This window comes from Bacillus rossius, chromosome 1 (genome assembly GCF_032445375.1).
Source record: "Bacillus rossius redtenbacheri isolate Brsri chromosome 1, Brsri_v3, whole genome shotgun sequence".
NCBI lineage: Eukaryota > Metazoa > Arthropoda > Insecta > Phasmatodea > Bacillidae > Bacillus > Bacillus rossius.
The window spans coordinates 250,598,135-250,617,209 of record NC_086330.1 but is presented as its reverse complement, the minus strand read 5'-3'; the positions used below and the strand labels follow the sequence as shown (position 1 = coordinate 250,617,209).

Below are 19,075 nucleotides of genomic sequence, written 5' to 3'. Positions count from 1 at the left end.
ACTGAAAAAGGGAGAAAGCAGCAAGGGGTTTTGACATTAAAACCCACGTCAATGGTGGGCTGGTGCTGTAAGAAATAATATAAATCGTGTGCAAAAAATTACAATTTATTTATAAAGATATAGAGCCAAAACATATAACATGCATATATAAGTTGTTTACAAGCATATCAGCAATTATTATGTATTCCTCGTGCATTCCCGGGAATCATTCATACATGTTAAAACAACGTGGAGATAAAGTGGGCATGGTGGTGAAGCGTTAGAAGTAGCACAAATAAGATGGGCCCTAGGCTGAAAGCAACAGCAAGAAAGAAATTACAATTACGACGCGGCTTGACAAGAAGTGTCCAATGCCATCGTGGTGTGCCCATATACAACCACAGAACATTTACGCAAGGCTACAGGCAGTACTCGGCTTGAGCAAAAGAAACTAAAGCAAAGAACAAAATCAAGCAATGACCTGAAGGGTCCAAGATGGCTTACAAACATTACAAATCATGGAAAAAATACAAGGGTGAAAGCGCGGCCACAACGCGCAGGCAAGAATAATAGAACATACTAAATACAGAAGCTAAGTTTCACAGCCGAGTACATACCACAACGCGATGCCAGCCCACAGTGACAGCCTTCGAGTCATACGACCGAGAGACTGCGACGAATAAGCTCGGGGCCGGGAATATATAGGCTGGGAACAACACACGTCAGAGCGCGCTGGTGGCGCGGCGGGGAAGGGAGGAAGAGGGGGTAGGAAGGGGAGGTTGGTGAGTAAGGGAAAAGTGGAAAGGGGAGGGGAAAGGAGGGGAAGGAATGCTGTGCAATGCCCACACTGCTTCAGGGCTATGGCTTGAGGTTTGCCATTCGTAAAAATTCGGCCATTTAGGGCATGTCTTCATCTGGATGCCTATGATCGGTGGCTTATCGACTATGATCGGACACCGTCTTCTTCTATATCCACAATACTCGCTTTGTGTTAGTCCTTATAAATCTTACTTAATTTTATTTTTTTAATATGTACCTAACGTTATCTCTGAGCTACGTGGATTCGAACCCACATCTCCCAGCATCTTGGCGTGGAACAGCGCCTCTGACGGCACGGCTGCCCAGCCAAACCCTTGGTGGGCAAACTGTGATATGTGTATACTCGATATAATATTTTTTGCTAACAATAATATACTTTAGACACTCGTAAAATATTATTTTTACTTTCATTTTACACATCCAATATGTATTCCTGCTACAGAAATACAACGATATTCAAGTATGTTATAATTTTTTTTAATTTTTTTTGTCTTAAAGTATTTAGATCATGAAAATTAACTATCATCGCAATTCGGATACAAGCTTACTACACTCGCTACTGGGTTGCGAAACACGTCCACAAAAACACTATCAGTGTTGCGTCTTCCAAAAATTACAACCATGACTTCTAAAACTATACAAAAAAAATAGGTACACTACTATCCCTGACATTTATATCACCGTAAGAGTGTGAGCAAATAAATATAAAAATTATCATTAAATTATATATATTTACATTTAAATGGTTTGTCGCGATGAAGTGATAGTAGCATTAAAGAAAATAACAATGGATTTTAAAAGAATTTAACCGTGATGCAAAAATTTAAGTCGTGAAGCAGTACAATGACAGTACAATAACTTAACATGAAAACAATTTAAGGAAATTTTCTAAAAGTAAAATTATTAATCTTATTTGCTCACATATTACTAACATAATACACGTAAAAATAATCTGTATCTTATTTTCACACTATACCTATTAAAAAATATTCAATAAAGCAGAATGCTTACTAAATATTCTAAAATTCTAAATTATACATTATAAAATTAAAAATGTTATATGAAAATTGCGCAACTATCTAAACCTTTTCTGAACATCCTAAAATTTAGTTTGGGTTGTAGAATTTACGTTAATTACGTTACCAATGATACTCTAAAAACATGTTGAATATTTAACAATTTTTTTGTCCCAATAATGGTCTTTATTTCCGCAAGATTTCCCGTGCACGGCTTTCTTTACGAGGGGCAAAAAACAACTTGACGACACTGGGTTTCATTAACATTGCTTGTTCATAACGATGGGCGTGTCCAAATTTGAAGACTCTTTAAGATGTGAAGAACACCGCATGTGTGGTTGAACTGGCGGGACGAATATTACTTGAAATGCTCCGTCAATTTCCTTCACATGTGGTCGAGTGGACATGCTTAATGCTCCAGCACCCGGGCATAAACCAGGCCCAGGTAAATCTTGGTAAATTGGCCAGCTGTAGTCATTGGCGTGGACGTAAACGGACCCCCAGCAGGGCGAAAAAAACCTATCCTGTAGTGCTTGCCGCTATCACCTCAGTAGAACACATGTTTTGCCACAGTTGGATAGACCTGCCATTATGCATCGTACGGTAGAGGGCAATAATGAGCCGTGTCGTGATTCACGTGCACTGGCTGTGTCGTCCTGTGTCTTGCTTGACGACATGCATTGTACTGACTAAATTGTATAAAAGCAAACACATTTATACTTTCGGCTCAGATGCGCGTAATGACTCGAAGAGGTAAGAAAAAAAAAACATATCGGCGCAGGCTTAGTGAACGCGCTGATAAATAATCTGCCTTTCGAGCTACACATTCCCGGCTACAGTTTCTGTGGTCCAGGAACGAAACTAGCCAAACGACTAGCTCGAGGTGACGTAGGCATTAATTCTCTTGATGATAAGTGCAAACAGCACGGTGTAGCCTATTATATTTGCAAGAATCTGGAATCAAAGCACCGAGCTGACGAGATTCTAGCACAGGAAGCCAAAGCCATATGCAAATCGTTAGACGCAGGTTTTGGATAGCAAATGGGTACTGGTTGAGCCAGGCTCCACAATGCCAAGAGCAAGACCGGTGCAGGCATGCAAAAAGCCAAGCAAAATGGCAGACTCCCGACAAAAGGATTTTTACCGATCCTTTTACCTGAATTGGACGTCCTCGGTGGCCTCGTCGGTGCTACGCTTGATATAGTGCGGACAGTCAACACTTCCAAAAATGAGAATAAGTAGTTGGAGGAAGCACGAAAACACAATGCCAGCATGGAAGCCATTGTAATGGGAAAAATTAACGGTGCAGGCATGAGAAAGAAACGAGTAACAAATCCTAAGTTCTCTGCCGAAACGCCCGCTCACCAATATAGATTTGTTTAAGAACGCTCGAAAACTGAAAAAAATTACATTTCCAAAGAGACACTTTACCTAGCAAACCAAAGACTCGTGAGTGTGCCATTATTAATTTAATGCGTCTATAGGCCATGGCACGCTTTAGGTAGCATACATAAAGATCGGAAAAAATTCTAAGTACTACGACTGTTTCGGTGGTTTGAGACCTCCGCCAGAACTTAGACAGTACCTCGTGGGACAATGCTGTGCTACAGTTACGAATCACAACAGTTGCCTAACCAAATAAACTGCATTCACTTGAGCCTTCACATTCTAACTAAAATATTTTAGCTAACAATTTTTTTTGTATTCAAAGACAATAAAATTATGAAAATAATTCAGTCATATCGATAACACTTACTGACAGGTCACACTTCGGAGCTGCGGGTGGTCCATTTACCGCCTCTGCAGTTGGAAGGAAAATGGTGTATCGGACTCGCAGATTTTCAAACATATAATGCCATACCCAATATCGACGAAGATAACTGCAATATTCGCTTCCTAAAAAGTGACAGTTACCTTTAGTACCTATCTTACTAAATTGACGACATTGCAAATTACATCAAGGAAAAGTAACCACCGGTTGAAGTTTTTCTACTCCATGGAAAATCAAAACCCAAAAATATATTCTACCATGCAGTGAAAATATAGACTTTAGAAACCTGCGTCCACAGGCACGGTGCTCGGATTCGAAACTAAGATTTAAATCGCAGGAAAAACGTATGAATCCATGCATGAAGTAAACATATCTCCAGTGAAAATCATACGAATAAAGTGCAATTTGGCAAGTGAAACGTATCCAAACGGAAGACTATAAACAACATGCTACATGTGTTTTCACAAATGGTCCCTCAACGATATAAACTGGTTGAAGTAACTCAAAGTATCATTTACGTTCCAGTCGTCGTGAAGTGCGCACACGAAGTCGTTGTCAAATTCGTTAACCAGCGAGGACGCTGGGTGAATTATCAAGACAAGAAATAACATTATGCCTACACTTGAAGCGATGGGCATAACATTTGTGAGACCGGACAGTTATAAAAGAAATCGCATTGGCGTGCAAAAGACCAGTTCTCTACAAGACGTCGGTGCATTCACACCTGACAGCGTAAAGTTTTTTTCTCATTATTGGACAAGTGCCCCGAATAAATATGGAAGACAAAATTCTCAATGTGGAAGACCCGGTCATTTTTTATGACAGCATTACGAAGATGGAACTGCACGAGTACCAGCCTTTCCTTCTCGGGCGGTACGCGCTATCTTTTGGAGTACACATTGCTGTACAGCACCAAAATATCTGTGCTTTATTTTCGCACTCATTTCTATGTATAGGAGGTACGCAGACAAAGGCAGATTGCACGCATCCGACAAAAAGACAATATCCTGCAATGGTATTCTTCACCTGATCGAGCGCATTACATATGTATTTAATGGCTTTGAGGTAGATCAGACGAGATGTAGGCATAACATCTGCTATGAAAAATTACCTTTCACTCATGTCGAACGAAATGTCTGCTGTAAACATGGCAGACTGTGGCCTGGAGAATGAATACAAGCTACCGGTTTATGCCGAAAGAAAATTCAATGTTTGCATTCTGTTGTCTATGCTTCTTGGATTCACTGAAGACTACAAGCTATAATCATTAATTTTAAACAATAGCTCATACTGCTTCTAGCCAACATGCACATTAATGCAATTGCCATTGCTGCAGAAAATTAACAGGATGTCTCGCTAACACTACAGTCTATCGAGTGGATGTTGCCTCACATCTAAGTGAGCACAGTTGAACATATCAAGATGCTGAAGAATGTAGAAAATAGCAATAACATTGTTGTATCATTCCGATCCTGGAGCCTGTAAACCTATCCTTATTGCCTCATAGTTGGCATATTAACTGGATAGTAGTGTCCAGCTTCACTACGCAAAAACCAAGTAATAGCATCGTCGGACTTCAGACTGTAAGGCAGCTCATTGTAGGAGTTAACCGCTCTGCGTTTAATAACTGTTTAATATATGTAATGTAAACATATTTTTAAACAGCGAAAGCTACCCGTATGTCGAAAAGAACATGGAGTTTGAAAATGGAAGATTTCTTCTCGCATATTAAATGTATGTCAAGTTTCAGCTAGCATACTATGGTCGCGGGTAGTTACTGATACTGAGTCCCGACAGTTTCAAGAAAAAAGGCTCCTAATGTGTTTGATGTTTATAAGCAGGACGATCGAATAAATTCAAACATTATTGAATGAAGGATCGAGATACCTACGAGTGGAAATATTCCACCATACACCTAAGCTTTTTGTCTGATACTCACGATCGACTTTCATCGTACAACTGCCACGAAACACTTGTAAAAATTCTCTCATAAATAATCGTGCATTTTGCGAGATTAATTTAGTTACGGCCGAGCATTGCTAGCGTCAAGATGTCCTGCAACCTGCAAGGTTTCCAGAGCCAAAAAGGATTCGTGCTCAAGGAGATTTCCGTTACATAAGTATAATGGCAGGACTCGAACCCGCTCCTTCCGGCCTCCATGTACCCGGAAACTTCAGGACGAAAAAAAGTAACAATCGAATGAATGTCTATGCAAATTCTATCATGGCCTGGAGTGGGACGAAGGTAAAATTCCATACCACTAAGTGAAAAACTGTCTAGATTATTTGCTACTGCAAAATCCGCGTGACATTATTTATGCCAACGGACCTGAGCAGAAGAAATGGCTGAGCAAGTTTTGCGATGGAGCCACCGAAATTTTAGACCTGCAGACCAACTATAGCTGTCCTTCCCTGCGCAAGCTTAGTGTAATGTATGGCGAGCAGCCACATGACAAGTTTGAAAGAGTGTGTGTATGTACGCTAAGGCGGAAATGCCACTCACACTGTCTATAGAGTCTGCATATTGTAGTTCGTACCTTCAGTTGCCATCCAACATGCAAGAAGATGTTTTCGTTTCATCTTGCCAAAGTGAGCAAAAGACCTAGCTTCAGCAGTGTCGAGTACAGCTACTATGATGCCGGATATCTGCGCATATATACGGAAACCTGTGATGGAAATGCTCAGCACTAACGGTATTTTGCACTTTCATGTGTCCTACGAACCGACTCAGCAGCTGCTAGAGTGCTGTGAATCTGGATACTGTGCCGTCTATCACACGAGACCGCAGAAGATCCTTACAGCCAGCATCGAAGAAGTAATCTCTTTTTTGGCACATGCAACACCAAACTTGGACGTATTACAGCCTGTTGCGAACAGTGATGCATCTGCCCAGATGCCCAAACGACATGCATCTCGTCGTAGTTCTGTCAGTGATTCTGTCTCAACAAGCACCGTGGTAAAGCCAAGTCGCTGCCTTGGTCGCTGACATCGTCCTCCATGTCTCACCGAAGTAGTCGTCATCGGAGAAGACCAGTCGCATACCTGTTTTCCTGAGCCTGAGTACATCGAACTAGTTGGAACCGGAATCGATGAGACAGTACCCAGGGTCTACGAAACAATTCGTGCAGCGTTAAAGACTTTGTTTATGAAATGTGCTTAATGCTTGAACCTAATATGTATTTGTGTTTTTTTTAAATTAAATTGTTGAAACTTGAACTTTGTGTGTTTTTATTTTTATAGTTTTAAAGTACCTTCATTTTAACCTGATAAAAAAATTAATTTTTAAACATTTTTTGATTCGATTCACGTAGTATACCAGCAACCGTGGGTATATAAGTGTGGTCCAGACGACAGGACCCTCATTCTTCCTATGTCTGGGATGCAGTAGGTATTGTCTAGTTTGAGAAGTCTAGTCTAGTGCATAAGTCTCGTAATCGTCTATTCTTGAGAACTCGATGGCATCTTTAATGTCTGTCTCACTGGACAGCGTACCATCGACGGAGCAAACCCTGATAGCAGTGTGCCGCAAATTTGGGATTTTCGACCTAAAATTTTATTTTGTTTTAATTGTATCAGGGAATTTATAGCTTAACGTAAACTTAGTTATCTTACTGTTCTCTCCCATTAAACATTTTTCCACCAGGTTCCTCGAGAGGTTCCCAGCGCCTAAATTGAGAGTATGCAAAATCCTTCATGGCACAAGCAGCTAAACTAATTTTCTTCTCGTCTCGGGGCACGACCACTTATTGTAACTTTGTCTAACTTCGTGCTCCCTAGTGCCTTCCTCATCGTGCTTCCAGGGCAACTCCATTCCAAGAGCTGGCCTGAGGTGAGCAACTCTTGTCACGGTCCTATTTAGAGTTTCCGACCTGCTAGGCATGATATAGGCTCCAGTATAGTCCACTTTCCCATCAAGAAAGCAGATTCCATCCCCCTTTTTCCCAACCATCCTGCCTTTCCATGTACTTTACCGAGAGCATTGACCGGGCCTTAACCTCGGTTCTTAGCGGGCCAAAATCAAAGACATCTCGCTGGTCGGCGAAAGGTCTGCCTTCGCCATCTTGTGGTGAAGATGCCAACTACTATACTTTATCTTGGCGAGTAGCAATGCCTTTAGCAGCTGCTGCCACACCTCTCTCTCTCTCTCTCTCTCTCTCTCCCTTTTAGCCCGACAGAGTGCAGCCCATTTGGGCCCATAATGGCCAGGCTTACAGAAGTCACCTACTTCCCCCCCCCCCCTCTTATGGGACTTTTGAGAACCAGCCCCGAGTCTGTTTTTCATGTGTTCCGACAGAGCGTGCTGCTTTCGGAGCGCAACAATTTACCTCCGAAGCCCCTTAAGTTAGGCTACAAGCCTAATTATTATTTTTTTGGTTATCGGAGCGATCTCTCGACCGCAACCTACAGGCAATGTGGGGCCAGTTCCCCCACTTCCTAGACCTCCGGGCTCCTAGCGTAAGTTTTAACTACATGCAGCCCAAAGGACAATGGATGGGTCCTTCTGCTGTCAACGTGATCGGTTCCTCTGGTGCTTCACGCCTTCGAACCCTTTCGCGAATCAGTCTTGCAGCGACTGGCCGACTCGCTTAAGAAATGTGATCCCACGGAGTCATTTATTTCTTTGTTGTTTATCACGTTATTTTTTTTACTGTGTTATCATTTAGTATGACTCGCGCGTGGCTCCCGCGAGCGTTAATGCATTTCCAAAGGGAGTGATTTTCATCATTTTACCCCCAAAATGGTAAGTGGGAAATCTTTCTCCTTTCGCCTATTGTTTGACTTTTTACTTAATTTCCCCCCCTGATTCTTGTCCCCCATATTTCTATTCTTGACCACTGGGCCCCTCTTTGTTTGGTTCCAGTGGGGTCCAAGAGATGGTCCAAGAGTTAGGGTCTTTTTCCGGCCCTCCAGGCCATCACTAAATTCAGCTACTAGTTTGCATCCTCTTCTTTCTTGAATTTATATGAATTCCATGTGTCTCGCCAGCCGGCTAACATTTGAGCCGCCACCTCTTCTCCTTGCTTCTAGTCAGCGCCAGCGAAAAGTCACCGATATCTGATAATGTTAAATCAGAAATTGTTACCTAAATCATACATAGTCCCTCACTGGTTGGAATAACTAATATTTTAGGCAGTATTTTAACCATGAACTATCCAAGTAAAATTTAAACGTTATTTTTTGTTAAATTTTTGGTTATGAGATGTCTTAGTTGTTCAAAGAAAAATTTAAAATTTGTATTTCAGGTTCAATTAACAATCGATTTGTAATCGATAGTTTTGATGGCCGGTACCCCAGTAATTTGGCTCTGTGTAATTTTGTAATTTTTGAAACTAACAAGGTCGAGTTAATTATTTTATCAGTTATTGGTTCTCTAATACTGTTAAAATATAAAGTTTCGTCTGCGATCTTATGCAACTAACGCTGTTAAGCAAACGAAAATGAATATGTAACAAACCACTATCAAAATAAAATAATGAAAACTATAATGCCAAATAAACAGGGTAAGCTTTGAAATAAAACAACTTTCATTTATTTAACTAATCACCAATCGATCCACATTATTCTCCTTCTTTTTGAGAATTAGTAAATTTGTTTAATGTTCGCCTCGGGTTAACTTGTACTCCCCTTCTTTGCACGAGCAGCTTTCTCTGCTTTTCATGAACTATTTAATGATGTACCTACTTAAGAGAACACGAAGGGGGCAACAGCAGCGACGCCTACGATCGTGGACATCTGCACCACCAACTGCAGATGTACGGGTGGTAGCTGCACCTGATGTTACAGCAGTGGTTTCGCCAGCAGAAGAGAGATCGGCAGGTGCTGTTCCGTCACCTGAAGTTTCGTCAACAACCCCGGAGACTTCAACGGACGACAGATGTTTATCGCACAGTGCAAATAATGTAGTTCGTCATTCACTACACCAGCAAACGTTTGCAGACATGAAATAAGCAGGTGCCCGAATAATATACTGCAAAGAACACTGTTTCAATGCTTTAAATGTAATAAACAATTTAACCATCAAGATAGCTTACATCGATATTACAAAGCCTGCACTGGGCCAGTTAAGCGCAAGCAAGAACCTGTTTGCAAATACTGTGACAGAACCTTTATGCTAGCACAGAATGCTAGACGTCATAAAACAGGAACGGTCCACTAAACATGTTGTTAAGGTTATCACAGTGCAATAAGTTTGGTGTCTTATACTGAGGTCGTGACTCTTTGGCGGTCCATTTGAAATACTGCGAAGGTAGAAACTGAAATTTTATGGCTCCACAATGTCACATGACTGTTGCATATGAATATATACCTAGCCTGCTTTGGCTGCGACTCTCAGTTTGTCTTTGTTTGTGGAGGAAAGAGGACATTTACTCAACATTGTTCATCCTTACTCGTACTCGAAAGTTAAAGACCTCCATGGCGTCTTTACCATCTTTAACACCGAACTCGATGGAAGTTGAACCATTCTCGTTGGGGACACAGATGGCTGCGACGATGGTGACGCAGATCCCAATGGAATATGTAACAACGCTAGAGGAGACTTTAATGTATATAGTGTCCTCGGCAGCAGTGAAATCAATAACCAAGGAGGCAACAACTATCAGAGTTTCATCAACAATTGTACATACTGAGACAAGATCAAATATTTTAAAATTCGTGATTACATAATACATGATTGTAGTCAAAACTCTGGATGCATTAAACATCAGTACAACAGGTGTTGTAGTCAGTTTATTTGCTACAGTAACCTGAAAAAGGACATGTGGTTTTGAAAAGGACTGATTAAAAATTCATAAGAATTAAACTGTTTATTCTGTGGCAAAGCATTAGCAATTATTTCAAGTGTAAAACATCATGATTAAACCAATGAAATTCTTTTATGTGTCCACCTGATAATCTAAAAAGACATGTTAAGGTATGCAAAAGACTCATTTCACACTCTAAGAAGGTTGTAGAAATCGAGAAACGCTAGTAATTTACTTGGTTTTGTACTTTTAGTAGAGTAAAAATTAAGTAAAAAAAATTATTTGAAATTTTTTTGTTTTATTTCTCAAACCTATTTTTTTTTTGGCAATTTTAATTAATTTTTGTGGCATTGATTAAGGATTGAACCAACTACTGAAATCGATCGAGTCAATTGTTATTTTAACAATGAGTTTTTGATGATTTTTGTAATTTTCCCCGAATTTATCGTTAAACAATTACATAACTTCAAGATGGTGGCCAAGACAGCCACAGGATGGCAGATGCCACGGTAATAAATAATTACTGTTCTCTAGCAGGCAAAATTAAACTAATATGGTGGCAGCACCCTCTAGCAGACAAAAAACATATTTCGGATCCAAGATGGCTGCCTCTGTTAGACGAAAACTAATATGGCCGCCTTGATGCCATGCTGACTGATGTAATATCTGCCTTGGAATTAGTGGTGGGAGGTTATTCTGTCGGTGGCTTTCGTGAAGAAAGGATCCGTTGCCATTATTTGCTTTCGCCTAGTCAGATCCCAGTACCTTTAAATAAATTTTACTATTAAAATTTAATTGAGTAATTTTTTTGTAAATGTTAATTTTTACCAATTTTTTGATGGAAATAATGGATTTTCAATATGGTGGAATACATTTTAATATAGTGGAAAAATATTTTTATTAAAATTTTATTAATATAATTTTTTTATAAATTAAAAAAAATTGTTATTGACAGCGGATAATTAATACGGATTTTCAAGAGGGTGGCCGTAATGAAATATACAACATAAAAGAATGAGGTATTCGATTCCAAGATGGTGAGAATTCAAAATGGCGGGCGTAACGAAAAATGCAGTGATGTCATCATAATTCAAAATGGCGGAATCCAAGATGTTGGATCTAAAATGACCGTCGGGGTCAAGATCAAGGTGATCCAAGTTGGCGGTTGGCATTACAGCACCACACCCTGGACCCTGCCGCAGGACCGATTCCTATACTACTTATAAATAATGCTTAAATTATTTGAAAAAGTAATTAGAAATATTTTATTAAATAATTAGTTACAAAAGGAGCCAAAAACATTATAAAATCGTGGCTTTAAGTCCACTCGAGTTTACAAATAATAAAAAACAACACACATCCTTATCAACTAAATTACGAAGCATCTACTATTCAAGAGACTATAAAATGATCCGGCGAAATTATGTCATTTTTTGCAATCACTGGCCTTCCGATGCAGTACTTGATATATTTTAAGAATACATTATATGTGTCTCTGAACCACGAGGCCTTCTTTGTAATTAAGTAATTACTTAGTATGCAATATGTCCATTTAAACATAATCAATGACTAGCCAATTACAAGCATATAGATTAACTAACTTTTACGCTTACTATAGGATCAAGTCTCCCTGAAATATGTTTTACGCTTACTACAATACCAAGAGGTTTTGAACCATTAAATAATAAGTCCTGAATACAGAATTGACTGCACAAATTCATCTAGGACACATTCAGCAAAAAAGACGCAATTCACCATCTATGACACATTTGAACACACATTCGTTATCGAGTACACATATTTAGACACATTCGTAATCTAGACACACATTTGTACACAAATTCGTCATCTAGAACACACATTTGGACACAATTCATCATCTAGAATACACATTTGGATAAACATTCGTTATCTAGGATACATATTTGGACACACATTCGTCATCTAGGACACACATTTATCATCTAGGTTAAACATTTGGACATACAGTTGTTGTCTTGGACACACATTGGGACACATACATTTCAAAGACATATCTTGGTTGTATAATAGCATTTATCATGTTGATTATAATCACTATAAAAACTTTGATGGAATATCATTAGTGAATAATAATTTTATTGACTGTAGTTTTGGTCGTGTTATTGGTAGAATTTGCCAATATACTCGGAATACATCTTACATTATTGGTTAAGCACTAGTAGTACAAAATAGCTGGAGCTGGCTGTGGATTGTGGATGGGGTCAATGACCGATTGTTCTGACGTCACGGCGGCCATCTGGATGACCTTGAACTTTGACCTTGACTTTCAAATTTTGTCACAATTTGCCTAAATTTGTCCAAATATACCAAAATTTGTCCAAAATTCGCCAAAATACCGCCAAAATTTCCAGTTTTTTGGAAAAAAATTCCGCATATAGGTTACGCATCAGAAAAACCGGGACGCCAGCATTCAGCTCCAGTTCATGGGACGACAGGTAACCCCTATTCAAGATATGACGGACGCACAAAACGATAGCGCGTTTCAAATTCAAGGAAACGCGAAATATTGAGGAAAATCAAAACTAAACTGTCATTAGCTCTGTTAGTTCGCTAGCCACCGCGAGCTCCATAAAGCGGACGGGTCTAGCCAAGGAGAATGATAAGAAGTTGACTTTACTATATGACCGTGTGTCGGACATAGAGAAACACTCACTGTTTGTATCGCACTTGGTTCAGCCAATTTTGCGTGAAGAGATGATTACAGAATTACGCTCCAGATATATCCCTCAGAAACCGCGCATTTTTCCTGGATAAAAAGTAGCCTATGTCATTATCCGGCCCATAAACTGTCTCCATGAAAAATAAATTATGTTAATCGGTTGCTCCGTTGCTGCGTGAAAGGACAAACCAACAATCCTACATACACACTTTTGAATTTGTAATATTTATATTATATTTTTAATATGGAACTAACAATTTTTTTTTACAATAGTAGTAGACAATACCGAAATAAACTAAAAATAGTACAGCCGCTGCTGTTAGTGCGCCCCACAGGCCACACTTTGACACGCTCGTTCACAACCAGTGAATCATCGGGCAGTATTGCGTATATAGAAGACTAAGGTGTCCGATCATGGTCGACGAGCCCCCGATCATAGGCATCGAACGACGGATACATTATAACATGGCCGAATTCTTACGAATGGCAAGCCTCAGGCCTCATAGTCCCATAAGAAATACATTGCTCCAAAACTAACTATTATATACTTATATTAGAGTGTCTTTCGATGTCGGTTTTAATATTAACTTTGAGCACTCTATTATATAGTAACCGTTATTTCCACAATTCATATAAAACTGAGTTCTTTATTAGGCCAATTATTTTGAGAATACAAATAATAACAAAATGAATTTTCAGCCTTTTTTTCAACAATCGTTCGAATATCATTTAAATAATTAATATGTGAAAATTATTTATCATGCAATCTACAGCGCCGTGGAAGATAGATGAATTATGTTCAGCCACATACAATGTTGTGCGGGACTGTGCAGGTGTGATGTACGGCTACAAGGGCCTGGTGCTGGTGTTCGGCCTGTTCTTGGCATATGAGACACGCAGCATAAAGGTGAAGCAGATCAACGATTCGCGCTACGTGGGCATGTCCATCTACAATGTAGTGGTGCTGTGTCTCATCACGGCACCAGTCACCATGGTGATAGCCTCGCAGCAGGATGCCAGCTTCGCCTTCGTCGCCCTAGCCGTCATCTTCTGCTGCTTCCTCAGCATGGCGCTCATCTTCGTTCCCAAGGCAAGTTGCTTCCTCACCCCTGATAACTCCTTTCGTGCTCTCTAATGCTTCCTTACTCCTGCAAAATCCCTATTGCTGTATGCCGCTTCCTCAGCATGGCACTTATTTTCAGTTCCAAGACAAGTTACATCCTTACTCTTGCTAACTTCTCTTGCTCTCTCTGTTTCTTCTTCAGGATGGCACTTATGTTTTTTCGCGAAGCAAAATCCATTCTCACTTCTGCAAACAAAATTAGAGTCCTAGTTTTAATTTTTTTTCATTTAATAACATAATTTTTTTATTACATCTACTAACCATGTTACTTTCTAGCCGAGGATTATTATATTTTTTAGCTTTTAATTCTTATATTTTGGACTATCATCCCTGTTTATAAAGTGTGTATCCTTCATTTGTAAAATTCAAATTTTGAAAGAAAAAAAAATTCAGATTGTTTAAGTAGCAGGAAATATGTCTTTAAATACTAAACAATAATTTTACGTTATTTAAAATTGGGCTGACTAACATTAAACAAACTTTTTGCTTTAGATTTGATCACCTACACATGCCAAGCCTAGGCACCATGGGTAAACCTAGCTAATATTTTTTTCGGTTTGTTTGGTTACAATAAGTTTACAAGGTGTTTCCAGGTTGGCTAGGTTTACCTAGATTTAGATAATCATAACAAACGAATGTTTGACCAAGCACTGTCAGCCACATTTAATATATGTCAAAAGCATTGTTAAAATTATTATTTATCGCAAAAGTGTTTTAAGATCACACCCCAATAGTATCATAATGTTAAATAATTGTATCACAATGTACCATAAATGTATCAAGGTGTACCATAACACTATCATGTTGCGAAAAAGAGGTAGTAAAAATAATAATGTAAAGGAAAAACAAATAGTGGTAATATCACACTCCTGTGCTTCAAAATTAAAATAACATTGGTAGATGACAAAAAAATTGTTTCAATTTTTAATTCAAAAAAATAAAAAGTAGGAGACTAGACTTTTTTTACCTATTCTTCTAACTATTATTGCACATTCTGCTAATTTTGTAACATTACACTCTTATCAGAGCCCAAGAATATTGGTTTTGCATTACCGTAAACTCACCTTGCACTTTCCGCTGCTTCCTGAGCATAGTGCTCAACTAAGCGCATATGTGCAGGAGTCGCCTGATTCCTGTTTAACTCCTCATACACGTTATTCTGTTTCATCAGTTATGAGCTTGACCAAGAGTCCTAAGCGAGTTGCCTCTTCATTTCTGCTAACTCATCTTACACTGTTTACTGCTTCCCTAGTATTGTGCTCAACTTTGAGCTTTAAGTGAGTTGCTTCCTTACTTCTGCTAACCCCTTTAAAATCTGTTCTATTGCATCATTAAAGCACTGTTTTTCATAAACAAAGCAAGTAGTGGCTTTAATTCTGAGATTACTTCTAACACTTTCTGATGCATCGTCAGCATGACACTTCTTTTCGTCCCAAGGCGAGTTTCTGGCTCAATTCTGATAACATTGGCACACTCTGCTGCTTACTAAACATTTGACAAACGTACTTGCGAAGTCGCCAACTGTAGGGTGTGCGTAAACAGCTATTAGTGGAGATTGAGGTATTACACTTGAAGGACATCATCACCCTTGAGAGGCTTGCTGGTACCCGAAAAACCATCACGTCCTCAGTCCCGACACAGCTTAGCAGCTGGGACAAAGTCAACGCCTTTAAACAATCTGCTGCTTTCCAAGTATGGTGCTCTTTTTCATGCTCACAGAGAGTTACTGCCTTATTCCAACTATATATGTTATTAGAATTATCTACTGCTGCTTCTTTAACACAGTGCTAACATTCGTTCGACTTGTTACACATGTCCAGTTACACACATCACATTACACTCTCGGATGCTTCCTCACCACGGTGCTTGCCTTAGTGCTCAAGAAGAGTTGCTCCCTTAAAACTTTGAAACTTTAGTCTTCTTCCTTGAATTGATTACAGTTCTCTGGAAAATCAAAAGGCTGCCACATTCCTAAAAACTCATCTTACACTCTCTCAGGCTTCTTCATCCTTCTTAATAGCATAGGTGAGTTGCAAATCACTCATGTTAATTCCTCTTACACTTACTGCTGTGGCTTAGCTAATTCTCACAATTAATTGCACCCAATGCAAGCTGCATTCTTACTCCTGCTAACACTTCACTCTTTGCTGCTTCCTAAGAATTGTTCTTATTGTAGTACCAACGGTAATTTTTTGGCTAACATCATTTACACTCAATGCTGCTTCCTTAACATGCCACTCATTTAAGTAACTAAAACATTTTCCTGGCCCATTACTTTTACACTATTTGCTGCTTCTTTCCATTGTGTACATTTCAGAGCTGAAGGCTAGTTGATGCCTTACTCCAGCTTTCACATTTTAACTATCTTCTGCTTCCTCGGCTTAGTTGTTATCATCGTGCCCAAGACTAGTTGCTGCCTTACCACTTATACTCATTTTACATTCTGTACTGCTTCTCAGCTTATAGCTTGTCGTAATTCCTGAATGCAAGTTGTTTCCTCTCTCCTGCCTACTCCCCTTACACTTTCGGTTATTACCTGGGAATAGCACTTGTCTTGGTGGTAAAATCGTTTTGCTTTCTTGCCTTTCCTACACTCCTCAATCTAGCTAAAACCACTTATTTTTTTGCTGCTACATTAGAAATATGTTTATAACCTTACCCAAGCAAGTTACTGAGTGACCCCTGCTAACCTTTTCTTATTTCTTTCTGCTTTTTTCAGTTTCGCTCTTATTTTTGTGCCCAAGGCTAGTTGCTGACTTACATCTTCTGACTATTATTCCACACGCTACTGCTTCTGTTTGTTAGCATTCATGTTTGAGTGCTATAAAATTAACTAAATTTACCCACTTGTATATTAGGTACTCTATTTGGTGTTTCTTAAGTATATCGCTCATCTAAGCAAGTTGATGTATTGATGATGCTAAAAGCCCTTCATTGTTATTGTTCTATCCTCTGTCTAGTAAACATAATATTTCACAGTAAGTTTTGCTGCCTTATTTCAGCTAGTTCATCCCATTCTCTCTGCTGTTTTATTATTATAGTAGTCATTTCCTTCTCCCCCCCCCCCCCTAATGAGAGTACCTACCTTACCTACCTACCTTCCGTTACATGCTTTGGTGCTTCCTCCGTGTGGTGGTTGACGGTGTAGGCCAGCGAGCGGTGTCGGAGCAGCGTGGCAGCCTGCCCGCTTGATGTCCCAGTTGTTCTCCTCTTCGGTTGACTTGGCGCATGCCCTTTTATACTCGTTGGATTCCCTGACGAGCTGGAAGAAGAACAGTCTCGTCTATTCGGGGGAAGCCAGCCCAACTTCCGTTTCCGTCCAGTTCCGCGCGCAGTCGACTGCGCACGAACTCGTCCGACGACGGCAGACCTCCTGCCGCGGCGTTTGAACGGCCGCGCGCTCACTGTTGCGCGGGTGGTATTCAGTGAAAAGTCAGGGGCACTATTCTTTGCATGTGTACGCAGGTACACACGTTACAAATTCTCCCCCCTCTTTAGAATGAGCGACCGGAGAGTCAGGGACATACAACATAACAAGTTGGTCAGACAAGTTACACAGCACATCTCTGATACTTTACGGTCACAATACATAACAAGGTAGTACAATATACAAACAAATACTAGTCATAATCGAGAACGCTCATGTTGATGACCGAAATTGTACCATAAACAAACAAAATGTCCACTAGTCACGTCCGAGTAAAAGTTACGTCAAAAACTGTCCCCTGTTCCCACTGTTCATATTTGTCCACCCCTGTACAAACTCGCTTTATATGCCCTTCTTTCTCGCAGTGAAAGCAGCGGAGCTCTGGTCGACTGGTTACTCGGGGCGATTCAGACTGTTGCTTACTTCCGAAGTTTTGAGGACGGAAATAACAACTGCGGGCAAGATGATTAGTTTTCCCGCAAACAAAACAACGTTTATTCATTACGTGTCGCACTTGTTTGTTTGTGAGTTTTTTTATAAAAGTACGTTCCTGTAAGTCCACAGTGTGAGCACGCACTCTAGTTTCAGCCAAAATAATTTCTGATTTTAAATCAGCTAACTTCACTGGTTTCCCCACTAAACAATACATTTTCAAGTCAGTACTTAAGTTATCTACAATCATCTCTACTAACTCTTTTTCAGGGTAAGGGTTACCTAGAATCTTAACTTACCGGCAAATATCCGTGACGTAGGCTAGGCCTGACTCATCATGACGTTGCGGTATACACAGGAAATGATTATACAGATTTTCCCTATTCTTAGTGTTGGTGCAAAAATGTATCAACATTTGTTTCATTGCATCCCATTTACAATTACTTTCTTATCCTTTCAAAAAAATTTCACGTAATTCCAATGGGACTTGGCACACTAATAACCCATACAAAGTGCTATGAGGTACAATATTCAATGCAGTAATATCCTCGACCTTACTCAAAAATATTATTATGTCTTTGGTATCACAACTTTTTAATTCGGGCAGTTGTCCTATAATTTTATTCAAGACATGTTTCGTACAACTACCGTCAACTACGTTACTGGTTTTAACGTCAATCGGATTCACGTCAGTCACATTGTCACGGTGTTCTGTGGCGTAACACTTACGCGCTATACGTCTTAATTCGTCCAATGTGACCTCTTCCGGATTCACGTCTCATACCTTTAGGTCAGTCAGTAGTTGCAATAGTGTCGTTTTGAAAACGTCTTGGATCCAACTACTACCTTAAAATGACATGATTACTTGGTACAACAACACACTAAATATATACAAATTTAGAGTGACTCCGACAAATGCCAGTTTGAGAATACGTACAGTAATCAACATCTCTGTAAAAGCACCTAATCAACCACCCTAACTGCAAACGCAGCAGAGTGGAGCACGAACCCTTGTCACGGGTTTTACTAAAGACATAGGAAAGCCCTAACAAGGAGGAAAAAGAA

At 39.7% G+C, this 19,075-nt stretch overlaps 1 protein-coding gene across 2 annotated transcripts in view; it reads left to right on the top strand.

Annotated features, from left to right (window-relative positions):
• LOC134527466 (gamma-aminobutyric acid type B receptor subunit 1) overlaps positions 1-19,075 on the top strand; it is a 262,732-nt gene that overhangs the window by 129,844 nt on the left and 113,813 nt on the right. For both annotated transcript variants that reach the window (XM_063360161.1, XM_063360160.1), the window contains exon 13: positions 13,862-14,118. In XM_063360161.1, the coding sequence (XP_063216231.1) occupies positions 13,862-14,118 (257 nt within the window). The remainder of the gene's footprint in view (positions 1-13,861; positions 14,119-19,075) is intronic.